Below are 14640 nucleotides of genomic sequence, written 5' to 3'. Positions count from 1 at the left end.
GGGAGCAAAGAAAAAGGAAAGTGGTTTATAAAGGAACACTAATATATCACTTTTTTATCACCCAGGGAAAAAAATAACCATTTTAACCTGTTATATGCAGACAACATTATGTATAAAATATTCAGTAGAAGTTAACTTCAAGCAAAATTGGTTGCAAAAACCTGATTTGGTTTTCCCTTTTCCTGTATGAAATATGTCTCTCCTGCTCTTAGTCCAACATAGAGAGATACTTTCAGATAAAAATTTGGTGCTATAACAAGAAAGACCAAGAAGCAGTTTTAACAAAGAACAACTTATTAACTTTCCTGTGTCAAATGCTGTTTCTGGAGAACCATGGAGTACAGAGAGGGTTATTAGGAAATAAGACTAACAAGGAACTGAAAAACGGATTGTGAAAAGCGTTTTGTTTTCTTGTGGTTAATTCCTTAGGGATTAGGATACTGGTAGGACTTCTCATTACAACCAAAATGTAATGGCTAAAACGCTTTGCTTCAGCAAGTAATTATAGAACAAGTAGAATATGTTTTAGAGTCCTTTGAATTATTTTTCGTAGTTTTAATACTTTTTATTGTAATCTTTTCTTCTGACAAAAGATGAGAGATTCTTGTTCATAACCTTGTTCAGCAGCCTTATCATTTATGAAAGAATACTAATTATAGGAGGGTATTAGAACTTGCTAAGTTTAAGCTGTTATCTTAAAGCCTAACAGAAACTAGAAGAACCATAGCCTTGAGTCATGTGAGCAGGCAGAGGAACCATCTCTGGCCACCTCTTGCCCTTTATCACATGCCAACCTGACTTCATTTGCCTCTTTGGTTTCCCACTGCAGAACTCAACAGCCCCGCTTCAGCACCCAGCTCAGAGAAGCAGAGCCCCCTGGCCCAGCAGCACAGCCCCCTGGCCCAACAGAGTCCTCTGGCCCAGCCCAGCCCGGCCACGCCCAACAGTCCCATCGCCCAGCCAGCTCCGCCTCAGCCTCTTCAGCCTCAAGGACATGAAAATAGGTAAAGTTTCCTCTGTTTTTTCTAATTCTGAATAGTGAGGGAAGTATAAGGAGAGAGTTTGGGACAGGACAGAACGCAGGCAGGAGAAAGATTTTCAAAAAGTAAAAATTACCACGTGCACCTTTGTGTGATTTAAAGATTGTGTATATGTTATAAACATAGTTTCGTTAGCAAATGTAGATGTTTGTCCTTCACAATAAGAGAAGCTTTCCTGAGTAAACAGTGCATGGTTGCAGATAAGTAAGGGGTTAACTAGCTGAAGAACACATTAAAGAGAGTAAGATAGACAGTATTCAGTAGCATACAGTAAGGCCCTTTGGCAAGAGGGAGCATGCAAGCATGAGAGAGGAAATAAGGCCAGTGTAGGGGGTGAGGAAGCGGGAACATAGGTTGGGGGGACCCACCCTAAAGGGTCCTGTAGACATGTTATAGATTCTGATCTTTATCTTAAGTGTAGCGAAGAAGTTTTTGCAGGGTTTTAAGCTTAGGACTGACATCCTTGGATTAGCTTTGCAAGACTATCTCTCAGTTGGCCCCTTAGAGAGCAGACTGGAGGCTGATCAAGATGAACATGGTTAGATGTGGCTACCAAGTCCACCAAGTTACTGATGGCCCAGAGAATAACGGTGGCATGGAGGAGGAAATGCTGAAGAATTTGTGAGCACGAATATAAGTTAGTCTTTTCACTGCATTTTACCTTATGTCCACCTACCCACAGTCTGATGAGATCCTTCCGTCTCACATCATGAACAAATGTGATCAGATGCTGTGAACTTCCAGAATAAAAGGATGCCATAGAAAATCAATGCCGTCTTCCTATTGAGACTTGTGTGTAACAGGGAGCCTGAATTAGGTGGAGCCATTAAAGACAGAGATGAGGACATGCTCCCATGTTGTTTTCACCCTTTCAAAGGAGAAAAATAGAACAACCCATAGGAATATCTCTGAAAACAAAACCCTCACTGGTCCTTTCCATGATTCTAATGTTTTCTGAACATCTGCTACCCATCTCCTGCCTCCCCTGTTAGTGAAGATGAAGTGAGACCCAGTTTTTGAGTCCCAGAACTCTCTAGGTTTATCACTCAGAATGTTGCAAAGCAAATATTTTCCTTGTGCCACAAGTGTTCTTTCCATGAAGCCCAGTCCTATTCTGATTTCTCCCATTTCCTTTCTTAGAGAAGTAAATGTCTGTTGTCCTCTGCTGTTTATGGTTTTAATATAGTCCAGAGAAGAACAAAGACTAAGCCCCAAAAAGTAAATAATACAGAGGCAAGAATCCGAGAGTCCATAAGAGGATTGTGTCCTGGGTGCCTTGGTAATAAGTCCCCGATGTGCTTGGTTTCACCGTGCATGCTTTGGACAGATCACACTGACTTTCCCCAGGATTCATTTTAGACTTGGGAGGAGGGATCCAAGTGCTCCTGCAGTTTCTGAGCCAGCTTCAGACGCCGCTGTTTCTTGGCTCTGCCTCTGTCAATTAGCTTCCCAGACACAATTCCATCTTCCCTTTGTGGATTAGACTTGCTGGAATCAGGCTCTTGCTTCTGGCCTGGGGGTGGGTAATCTCATCGCTGGAGTGTAATAGTTCAGCGGGGAGAATGGCACTGGGGAGAGGCCGCTACCCTGTTCCCATCAGCTACTAGTTTCAACAGGGACTCAGCCCCTGTGACAGAAACAGCAGCCTTTGGATGTTTTGTCTGTTTGTTTTTTGCCTGACTTCAGGATAAAATATTTCCTAACTCTGGAATTAACAGATTGATCCAATTTGTTTTATAGATTACTAACAGATATACCCAGGACTCTTAGCTGTTTTTGCTTCAGTAATAGTAAATGTCTCGAATGTGCCCATTCCAATTCTAGGGCCCTTTTCCTGAGACTCACGTTTCCTGGCTTAATTTTTTGATTGCTAGTAGGCAGATCTTTTTCCAAATGAATGAAATAATTCTAAAATCTTACAGAACCGTTTTTCTAGAACCATTTTTCTAGCTTCATTTCAAGATGTTCATGGTGTCAGAGAGAAACTCTGCCTTTTTCTAGATCAGGCTACAGATGTCTGCAAGGCAACTTGTATGCCAAGCACAGTATGAATTTCCTATTAGTTCGTTTGTACAAGTGCCCACCTACATGTCAAATTGAGCCAGTTTCCATGTTAAAGTGAGATAAAATAAAAGGACAATCTGCTTGCAAATTTTCTTATATGAGTTAGAAGAAGTGAATATTTTACCCTATCTTATTTACTCTTGAATTGGCTTTCTCCTGACATGCTGCACACCTCTATTCACTTCTCTCTTAACATCTTTTGGTGTGTGCTCAGGAAACAAAATAATTTTGATATGAACATAAGCAAAACATTGTTCAAGGAGAAGCATTTTTTGCAAACAACAAAGAGCCCTTGTGTAATATATTCAAAAACTAAGTATAAATAGCAGAGTTCACCTTCCCAGCAAAAGCAACCATTATTTACATGTCTTAAATATCAAGGTCAGTGGAAAGCATTAGAAATTGACTTCTTTCAGAGACTTTGTAAACTCGATGCTGAAGGCTGGAAGCAATTCTTGAAAGGCCCACATGAGGCAAAATCCCACCATAATATCCCCTGCTTCCAGAGCAGCATTTTTTGATTCTGGAACTTATACCATAAACTTCTCCTAGAATTTACCATTAGCAGTCTGGTTTTATCAACCCTAAAGTCTCTTTAATAATGTAATTACTAGCTACAAAGAGTTATACTAGTATACAACCTACAAAGGTTATCCTTTCACAAGTAAGGGAACTATCATCAGTAAGAGAAATATCAATAACCTCAGATATACAGATGACACCACCCTTATGGCAGAAAGTGAAGAAGAACTAAAGAACCTCTTGATGAAAGTGAAAGAGGAGAGTGAAAAAGTTGACTTAAACACAACATTCAGAAAGCTGAGATCATGGCATCTGGTCCCACCACTTCATGGCAAATAGATGGGGAAACAATGGAAACAGTGACAGACTTTTTTGTGTGTGTGCTCCAAAATCACTGCAGATGGTGACTGCAGCCATGAAATTAAAAGACACTTGCTCCTTGGAAGAAAAGCTATGACCAGCCTAGACAGCAAATTAAAAAGCAGAGACATTACTTACCAATGAAGGTCCATCTGGTCAAAGCTATGGTTTTTCCAGTGGTCATGTATGGATGTGAGAGTTGGACTATAAAGAAAGCTGAGCTCTGAAGAACTGATGCTTTTGAACTATGGTGTTGGAGAAGACTCTTGAGAGTCCCTTGGACTGCAAGGAGATCCAACCAGTCAATCCTAAAAGGAAATCAGTCCTGAATATTCATTGGAAGGAATGCTGCTAAAGCTGAAACTCCAATACTTCAGCCACCTGATGTGAAGAACTGACTCATTGGAAAAGACCCTGATGCTGGGAAAGATTGAAGGCAGGAGGAGAAGGTGATGACAGAGGATAAGATGGTTGAATGGCATCACCGACTCGATGAACATGAGTTTGAGTAAGCTCCAGGAGCTGGTGATGGACAGGGAAGCCTGGCGTGCTGCAGTCCATGGTGTTGCAAAGACTCAGACATGACTAAGTGACTGAACTGAACTGAAGTAAGGGAACTCTTAAGAGACTTTGAAAAGTAATAATAATAATCCTGAATTTTCCTTAAAATAAACTGTTTCACAAATTCAGAGTAACAACTTTTGCCCTAACTAGTATGTCATTCACTTAAAAGTTAGCAATACTCATAAAAATGTGTGTATTTTTCTTATTAGAGAATTCTTCAGTGTGTTGTTCAATGTAAAATCCTGACACATAGCACTGTCAAATGAAATTTGAATGCTGAGAGGCAGGCTTGGATGGCAGCTTGTTACAAGTTCTAACTGTCCCTATTTCTAGGCTCTGGGGAGACTCTTAACATTTCACCCTCTTTTGCTGTACTTCATGACACATCTGGTTGAAAAGGAAGCTCGTAATGGATATTTCATACCAGCACCACAGAGATAATGAAAATAAAGTGACTGTGCTATAGCTTAAAACAATGTGACATCTAAACCACCAAGCAAACGATTTCTAGAAAGGAACCGACACCCGCCAACGAATGTCACCGTCTAATTCCTTTTGTTTAATTCATGCATTTGCATAGTTGAGTGTCTTTTTCAAAGCGTCTTTTAAATAATTATGTTCTCAGCATGCACACTCTCAGTAGGTGAGTGGACAGCTTGCTGAAGTATAAAGCAGAGCCTGAATTATGCATCTTGCAAAAGGAAAGTGTCACTTCTGTTAGTTAAGCAACTAATGGGAACTACTTAACCCTTTATTAAAATAACTGCATCGCTAACCCCCTCAGTTCAGTTCAGTTCAGTCGCTCAGTCGTGTCCGACTCTCTGCGACCCCAGGAATCGCAGCACACCAGGCCTCCCTGTCCATCACCAACTCCCGGAGTTCACTCAGACTCACGTCCATCAAGTTGGTGATGCCATCCAGCCATCTCATCCTCTGTTGTCCCCTTTTCCTCCTGCCCCCAATCCCTCCCAGCATCAGAGTCTTTTCCAATGAGTCAACTCTTCACATGAGGTGGCCAAAGTACTGGAGTTTCAGCTTGAGCATCATTCCTTCCAAAGAAATCCCAGGGCTGATCTCCTTTAGGAGGGACTGGTTGGATCTCCTTGCAGTCCAAGGGACTCAAGAGTCTTCTCCAACACCACAGTTCAAAAGCATCAATTCTTAGGTGCTCAGCTTTCTTCACAGTCCAACTCTCGCATCCATACATGACCACTGGAAAAACCATAGCCTTGACTAGACGGACCTTTGTTGGCAAAATAATGTATCTGCTTTTCAATATGCTATCTAGGTTGGTCATAATTTTTCTTCCAAGGAGTAAGCATCTTTTAATTTCATGGCTGCAGTCACCGTCTGTAGTGATTTTGGAGCCCAGAAAAATAAAGTCTGACACTGTTTCCACTGTTTCCCCATCTATTTCCCATGAAGTGATGGGACCAGATGCCATGATCTTTGTTTTCTGAATGTTGAGCTTTAAGCCAACTTTTTCACTCTCCACTTTCACTTTCATCAAGAGGCTTTTTAGTTCCTCTTCACTTTCTGCCATAAGGGTGGTGTCATCTGCATATCTGAGGTTATTGATATTTCTCCCAGCAATCTTGATTCCAGCGTGTGCTTCTTCCAGCCCAGCATTTCTCATGATGTACTCTGCATAGAAGTTAAATAAACAGGGTGACAATATACAGCCTTGATGTACTCCTTTTCCTATTTGGAACCAGTCTGTTGTTCCATGTCCAGTTCTAACGGTTGCTTCCTGACCTGCATATAGGTTTCTCAAGAGGCAGGTCAGGTGCTCTGGTATTCCCATCTCTTTCAGAATTTTCCACAGTTTGTGGTGATCCACACAGTCAAAGGCTTTGGCATAGTCAATAAAGCAGAAATAGATGTTTTTCTGGAACTCTCTTGCTTTTTCGATGATCCAGCGGATGTTGGCAATTTGATCTCTGGTTCCTCTGCCTTTTCTAAAACCAGCTTGAACATCTGGAAGTTCACAGTTCACATATTGCTGAAGCCTGGTTTGGAGAATTTTGAGCATTACTTTACTAGCGTCCAAGCCCCAGATAAAAACACATCTATTGCCATTTACTGTCAGTGTGTCCTCAGCAAATCTTAGATTACACTAATGGCAGTTGTTCGGGTGAGTCATTCTTTAACATGTTTAATACTCATCAGACCATAAGTCAGTAAAAAACAAACAAAACCAGAACTCATCTAGTCTTAGATGGTGAGAGGTAAAAATTCTGCTGGTTTTGAACCCCTTTTCCTGAGACATTTGAGTTTTCCCTTGTTGCTAAACATTTTCTCAAATCCTCCATATTAACTCTAGATAAATTTATTATTATACAGAATGTATTTTTTAATTGACCTATATCTCTAAGTAGCTCATTATGTAGAACACTGTTCTGGCAATTGGCATTGAACAATAGAGTTCAGTAGCCTCTACACATGGTAATAATTTTTTTGCTTTATCTTATTAATGATCCCATACTGAGCTCCTAAGAATTGATGCTTTTGAACTGTGGTGTTGGAGAAGACTCTTGAGAGTCCCTTGGACTGCAAGGAGATCCAACCAGTCCATTCTGAAGGAGATCAGCCCTGGGATTTCTTTGGAAGGAATGATGCTCAAGCTGAAACTCCAGTACTTTGGCCACCTCATGCGAAGAGTTGACTCATTGGAAAAGACTCTGATGCTGGGAGGGATTGGGGGCAGGAGGAGAAGGGGACAACTGAGGATGAGGTGGCTGGATGGCATCACTGACTCGATGGACGTGAGTTTGAGTGAACTCTGGGAGTTGGTGATGCACAGGGAGGCCTGGTGTGCTGCAATTCCTGGGGTCGCAGAGAATCGGACACGACTGAGCAACTGAACTGACTGACTGAATGGTAGGCATTGACTGCTTCAGCCCTTTTGGAACCTGGAAACTCCTCATTTTAGAGCAAGTTGGATCTACAAAACAGAACTTAAAAACTAGTTTTGGCCTCTTTTGCAAAGAGTTGGACATCACTGAGCGACTGAACTGAACTGAACAGTGACTTTCTGCCTGATTTGTAGTTAGTGATTATACTTTACTTTCACTCCCTTAACCTCTGTAAGATACTCAAATTCTGCAAGCTAACAGGTTAAACTAACCTTTAATTAGATATTTGTAGGGCTTCACTGGTGTCTCAAATGGTAAATAATCCACTGCAGTGCAGGAGACCTGGGTTCAGTCCCTAAGTTGGGAAGATCCCCTGGAAGAGGGCATGGCGATCCTCTCCAGTATTCTTGCCTGGAGAATCCCCGTGGACAGAGGAGCCTGGTGGTCTACAATGGGGTCACAAAGAGTCAGACATGACTAAGAGACTAAGCACACAGCACAGGGTATTTATAGATCACTTAAATTGTCTTTTCATGAAGTAATGAATGCTGTGTATGTGTGAGAAAGAGCGAGAGAAAAAGAGAAAAACTCGAAGAGTTTACTGATATTAAGACAATCTGCTGTTTGGGTATGTATAGTTAAGTATGTGAGTTAAGCTGCAGTGGCACAGCTTTTAAACTATCAAGTCAAAGAAGGTGGTCCATAAAGTTCTGATTGACCATCACTTTTACTTTGATGTCTTAAGTGGCCAAGTGAAAAGTATATAATAGGGCATTTGTCAAAGATTTTCAAATAATGCTTATCATTTATTTAATCTTCTTGTAATCCTGCATATGCAAAAGAACCACCAATAGGTGTGGCTTGTACATTCTTGGAGGTCCTAAGATTATTCTAATCTCTTTAGAATCCTGAGATACCAAAGCAAGTTTCATTTTCCTTCATCTAGTTACAGGTCAGAAGTAAAAGCGAGGCAAGATGTGAAACCAGACATCCGACAGCCTCCATTCACGGACTACAGGCAGCCTCCACTGGACTACAGGCAACCCCCAGGAGGGGACTACCCGCAGCCCCCACCCTTGGACTACAGGCAGCCTCCGCTACTGGACTACAGGCAGCACTCCCCAGACACCAGGCAGTTCCCTCTGTCAGACTACAGGCAGCCCCAGGTACCTCAAAGACCCCACTGTGTTCATTTCATTTTTCTAATCAGCAGACCTGTACTTCTCACACACACACACACAACTCAGGTACATTTATTTATGGTGCTCAGCAGCGGTGAATGAGAAAATTCAGAGAGATAATACCACTGAGGCCTATGTGCAGTAGTTACATGTTTTCCACATAAATGGATAAGAACTAAAGTCCACAAGCTACACAGCAGTTATTTTAATGACCAAGGAAACTGTTCTGATCTGCTCAAACCTTTGGAATTTTGTCTTGAAGTCAGATTACTCCTCACGATATCTCGTCAGTTGCATCACAGTAACTATGAGAGAGGAGAACAGAGGGACTGACCGCAGAAGCTTCTCTGATATTAAACAATTGTTCATTCCATTTTCTCCCCAACCCCAAAGGATTTTGATTATTTCACTGTGGACATGGAGAAAGGAGCCAAAGGATTTGGATTCAGCATTCGTGGAGGAAGGGAGTACAAAATGGATTTGTACGTGCTGAGATTAGCAGAAGATGGGCCAGCAATAAGGAATGGAAGGATGAGGGTAAGAACGTTCTCTTTTTATAGAATTGCTTAATTCTGAAAGAAACACCTATTGTGGTATTCATGCGGTGCTAAAGCCCACTATTAAGCAAACTGACTTGGGGTACATGTTGCCTTCTTTCCATTTCACAGTCCAGTATTCTAAAGGTTTGGCTAAACAATGTTTAAGACTTATCTCTCATTTTCTTTCTTATGTCTTCTAGTTGACAACTCTCAGTATGATGGTTTATGTATATGTTTCTCTAAAGAGCAACTTAAAGAAAATGGACAAAGTAAACAAGTCCAAGAGATACCTTGAAATGCAAATGTGGCTCCATAATCTTTTGTGTGGTTTGAGGATTGAGTTTTCATCTGAGACTGAATCTTTTGAAATTTATTTTTAGCGTCATGCTTTTTTCTTCACATGGTTTTGTGTTTCTTTGGAAATAGTTCTTTTGAGCTGACTGACTTTGGGTTTGATATTGGGCAAAAAGAAGCAGGAGAACAGAGGATGAAGCTTCTTGGATAAATGTTGCCCTTAAAATGGTAGCAGCCAAAAATTTTCCAATTAGAGTGTAAGTTGAGGGTAGATTTTTAATATAATAGTTACTTTGAGGCATCTAGTTGATGCATAACTAACTCTTCACCTAGGGGTACAAAGCAACACTTGACAGAAATATAGAACATTAGTCAGTCTCTCTATAAAATGTCATCCAGGAAGCACACACTAAAGGTTAGTTATTATAAGTAAAATCTAGAATTATTCTCGTCCTCCCTCCTTGCCCTTTAAGTTAATACAGAAAAGCTGTGGTTCTTGAGTTCTAGAGCCTCAGATTCTTCTACTGTTTTACCACCCAATTGCTCTTGGCAATGGAATGAACCTGTTATTCCTGCCACCAGGTCTGCCGTTTCTGTAGTCTCATTTTCGAGTCAGTGAATCATCCACAGTGCAAAAGTAGAAAGTGCAAATGTGTCTATTTTTCTCCCTCCCTTCACAATCCTTTGACAACTGGGGAGTCTCCAGGGGATTTGAACCCAGGCAAGGCTAACTGCAGAGAATAACAGCCCCTGCCCTGATTTAGCCCCAAGCTCCTCTTAACATCCTCTGCAGGTGGTTTTAGGATTAGTCTCTACCTGGTTTCTTGGCTCGCAGCTTCCCTGGGATGGGCAACAGAAGGGCACTTTCTTAACATGCTGCAAAGCCAACTCACAAGTGGTTCAATAGAATGAAATTAATCTTTGTAGTACAGGTGAACACAGCACAGCGCAGAAACTGTGAGTTAAATGACCAGAGCTCCGTGAGAGAGGACAACCCCACCACCAGCCCACAAGTGGATTTTAGAGTCGGGGGCTCCAAAAGGTGGCCACAATTTATAACAAATGGTCTAGTTGACTTCTCAATATATTCAGTTCTCCCAAGGCACAGAAGCCTAAATATAGAAGCACTCTTGCGTAAAAATGAATATTCTTTCTTGTAGAATTTAAACCAGAGCAGTAGTTCTCTGCCGTGTGGTCCCTTGGCATCAGCTTCCCCTCGAGGGGACATGTTAGTTAACAGCACAACATGGAGCCGCATGTCCTGAATGCGCGTCTCAGGGCCACTGAATCAGAAGCTCTAGGATTAAGGCCACCAGGCTGTGTTCGTGCGATCCATCTCCCGATGAATCCGGTACAAGGTTACGTTTGAGAACCACTGAGCTGGAGGGAAGCTGGGGTGACATAGGTGCGGCACAGTGAGGACGTGTGTGACCCAGGCTCTGTTCATTCCCCCTAGATCCTGTCCAGGGAGTTTTCCCGTCCACTGGTTTACCTCAGGTCTCTAAATCCATGTAAAAACAGATTTAGAATTCTGTAGACAGGTGCTCAATTTTATGAAAGCTGTTTTTCTTCTGGCAGGTGATAAAAATGAGTCTTCTACCCAGGTTTCAAAAAATGGTACTTTCACTCTTTGTCAACGATTATAAAAATCAGCAATATTTCCTCATTTTCGGTGTCATTTTTATATAGCAACGTATTCTTCCTGTGTACAAGCTGTCCAAAAGAAGTTATTATGGCCAGTTTTAGATATTATGGGTCTTTATTTTGGACTACTATATACATATATATTTCTAACATTTAATTCTCAAGGAAAACAAGTCACTTGAGAGTCACAGAAATTCTGGGGATCAGATTTTATTGGTTGATTTTATCTCTGATCTTTAAAATAAGGCTAGGACTTGTCAGGGATGACTTTTTTCTACTGTTATGGTTATACTTAATATTCAGACTTCTTTTTTTTTTTTTTTTACTCATGGATTCTTATGGCACCAACAGAGAACTTGTCTAGGGTAACAAACTCCATGTCAGGGAAGAAAACTACTTCACCATATAAGTTCAGAAGTACTTATATTAGCTACTTTGAATGTGATAAATATTTTGTTATCTACAAAATTAAAGATCAGCAATTGTTCTTGATCATAGCACATAATTAATTCAGATTTTATTTTCATGTTTGATATCAAATTTTATCACTTAAAGCTAATCTTTTCTACCTTCATTAGTATTTACTAATTAGCAATAATGTTTATTTCACAGATATGTTTAAATTATTTCAGCAAGGAACAGGATAGATTAATATTTGCACAACTCAGTGGTTTGATTACTTTAAAATCATGCATAAACTGGATAACATATAGGTTACCAATATGGGAATTTAACAAACAAAAGTAATTAGGAATTCATTTTTCATCTTACTATAACATCCCCCCTTTATACCATTGTTGCCCAGGTCTATATCTGTGTATATATGAATCTGGGCAACAGTGGTAAGATCTACATATTTATATATATATATATATATATATATATATATATCTTAAAAATCTGTGCAGATGATCCTTATAAGGCAGCTGCTCATTCCATGGGTATTATGGCTTGGTTTAGAAAGTTCCAAGACCTCTGAGAAAAGTAGGTGAACTAGAGATGCAAGAGCTACATTAAAAATAAGTTCAAGATGAGAAGCTGCCGCTGCTGCTGCTAAGTCACTTCAGTCGTGTCCGACTCTGTGACCCCAGAGACGGCAGCCCACAGGCTCCCCCGTCCCTGGGATTCTCCAGGCAAGAACACTGGAATGGGTTGCCATTTCCTTCTCCAATGCATGAAAGTGAAAAGTGAAAGTGAAGTTGCTCAGTCGTGTCCGACTCCTAGCGACCCCATGGACTGCAGCCTACCAGGCTCCTCAGTCCATGGGACTCTCCAGGCAAGAGTACTGGAGTGGGGTGCCATTGCCTTCTCCCAAGACGAGAAGCTAGCACAGGTTTTTCCCAACCTTTAAACCAGTCAGGCACGTTTCTCCTTGTTAATTGTGATTTCTTCACCTTCATTCTTAATGCATTATTGACTAAACAAGCTCTTCATGATCAAGTAATTTTGGAACACAGTGTATAGCTGCCCCCACCTTTTTTGTGATCGGAAATAGAAGGGAAAATCAGGAAGTATCTGGTAATAGCGTGGTGTCTTAGATTTAACTCAGTACAGTAAAATTGCCCAACTCAGAATCACTACACAAGAGCTAGGTGATTCTGAAAAATCATTTCATGTAATAGTTAATGAGTTTCTGTGCCTGAGGATTAGGGCTGTAACACTACTTTTGAACACTGAGTTAATGCACAGGTGTTAGCCTCTGAACCTGAGACTTTTCTGGATGTTTTATGTTAGTCTTGCTTGTAGGACAGTGGTGGTTTGTGCCAGTTTAGTAGTACAGGACTTTGCTGAGATTACAGAGAAGCCAGGTAAAGTGAGAGTCAAAGAAGGTGGCTAGCACCAGTGTGAAAGCATCCCCCTTACACTGGGGAGTCTAATAAATGATGCCATAGATATGGATTTGTAAAGAATGTGCTTAGGCATCCGAGTGACCTCCTGGGCATCCAAGAGAAATGCCAAAAATCTTCCCTCCTCAGGGGTTCTCTCATGGATCTGGTGAGAGACAGGTAGGCATATCCCAAAAGTGGGTCCCAGGTGAAGTATTTCACTCTTGTCTTTCTGGGCATCTGCAGCAGGAACAGTTATCTTAGCAGAGATCTTTGGCAAATTAGACTGTCTGACTTTCAAATTGCTTAAGAAGTACTCGCAAAGAACATGATTTTTTCTTCTTCTTCTTCCTTGGAAAGTACTATACGCTTACTCAATTTTTTGGTTAAATAAACACTTTCTTTCCACTTGAAACAAGAGTCAGATCAGGCAAGCATCCTGATAGTACTTTTCCTAGTAAGGTCAATGGATTCCTTCAAAATATGAAAACGTACCAAAAGCAAACCACAATCAGAAAGTAGTGAGGAAAATAATGACTCTTTCTGAGGGTCAAATGTACAAGGCAAGTCTAGATACAGGGGAGAGGATAAGAAAATCTTTTTCAGAAGATCAATTTGATGCTTATTTTAAAAGATTCTAAAAACCCCTTTATCAGAAATGTATAAGTGTAACAATAAATGAATTTAAAGATTTACTAAAAATATAACTATTTTGATCCCTTCTAAACCCGCAGCCCTCTCTCAATCTCCAAAAAAAGCAAACATGATGGAAATGGCAACCCACTCCAGTATTCTTGCCCACAGAATCCCAGGGACAGAGGCTACAGTTCATGGGGTCACAAGAGTCGGGCACGACTTAGCAACTAAACCATCACCAACAACCATTTAACATCAATACCTATGAAACAGGAAGGATTATATCTATTAATACCATATAGAGTTGTTGGGAAAGTGTAAGCAGTTTTTCGGGAAGTAGAATTGATTTTTCTTATTAAGACAAAGAAGGGAGGTATTAATTTATGAGTGACTGACATTATTGAGAGACTTATACATGAGAACATGTCATGAAATGGAGCTTGAATAGCATAGTGCCATTAGAATAAACACTACGAAAAACAATGTGAAACATAATTTCATGAAATACTGACTTTATTTAAAAAATTAGCAAGTAGCAAGTTTTGACTTTAATTACTAGCTAATGTTTTAACACTATGTAATAAAAATTAAACACACAAAACAATCTGTAAATGTAGAAAATAAGGGGAATGGGAAATAGAAACATAATCATCTTGTCTGATTGCTCTTCCTTAGTCATTCAATAAGGGTGACATCAGAAGAGAAACACAAGTGACTTTCAGATTTCAAGGAAAAGTTTAAGAAAGGATTAGAACATATTAATAATCTGTTTTTAAAAGAAGACTTTTTAAGTTTATAAAAGAGTCTAATAAAGTTGAGAGGGATAAAATGTTCATAACTGATGAATAAATCTCTGGTATGAAGCTCTTAGGGACACAATCTAATTAAAAACTGAGTATAAATAGAAAGCACAGGCAAAGAATAATGACTGTATGAAGTGATTTACCGGTGAAGCTCAGTGAAGCAGGAATCTAAGAAATCAAGAGACTTCTGGAGGGAAGAGATAGTGCTTAAAGAAAAATCTGAGAGTCAAGTTAGAAGACATCTGAAAAGAGATCAAGTTTGAAAGGTAAAATGTTTCCTTGAATATTTACCTTGAAAAGGTAAACTATTTT

The 14640-nt window shown here is 40.2% G+C and overlaps 1 protein-coding gene across 12 annotated transcripts in view; it reads left to right on the top strand.

Annotated features, from left to right (window-relative positions):
• The window catches only part of MAGI2 (membrane associated guanylate kinase, WW and PDZ domain containing 2), a 1464809-nt gene that overhangs the window by 1320349 nt on the left and 129820 nt on the right, over positions 1-14640 (top strand). For all 12 annotated transcript variants that reach the window (XM_027539773.1, XM_027539768.1, XM_027539771.1 and 9 more), the window contains 3 exons: positions 830-1004; positions 8352-8571; positions 8980-9123. In XM_027539773.1, coding sequence (XP_027395574.1) covers positions 830-1004; positions 8352-8571; positions 8980-9123 — 539 coding nt within the window. The remainder of the gene's footprint in view (positions 1-829; positions 1005-8351; positions 8572-8979; positions 9124-14640) is intronic.

Source organism: Bos indicus x Bos taurus, chromosome 4 (genome assembly GCF_003369695.1).
Source record: "Bos indicus x Bos taurus breed Angus x Brahman F1 hybrid chromosome 4, Bos_hybrid_MaternalHap_v2.0, whole genome shotgun sequence".
NCBI lineage: Eukaryota > Metazoa > Chordata > Mammalia > Artiodactyla > Bovidae > Bos > Bos indicus x Bos taurus.
Note: the sequence above shows the minus strand (reverse complement) of the source record. Positions and strands in the feature narration are given on the sequence as shown.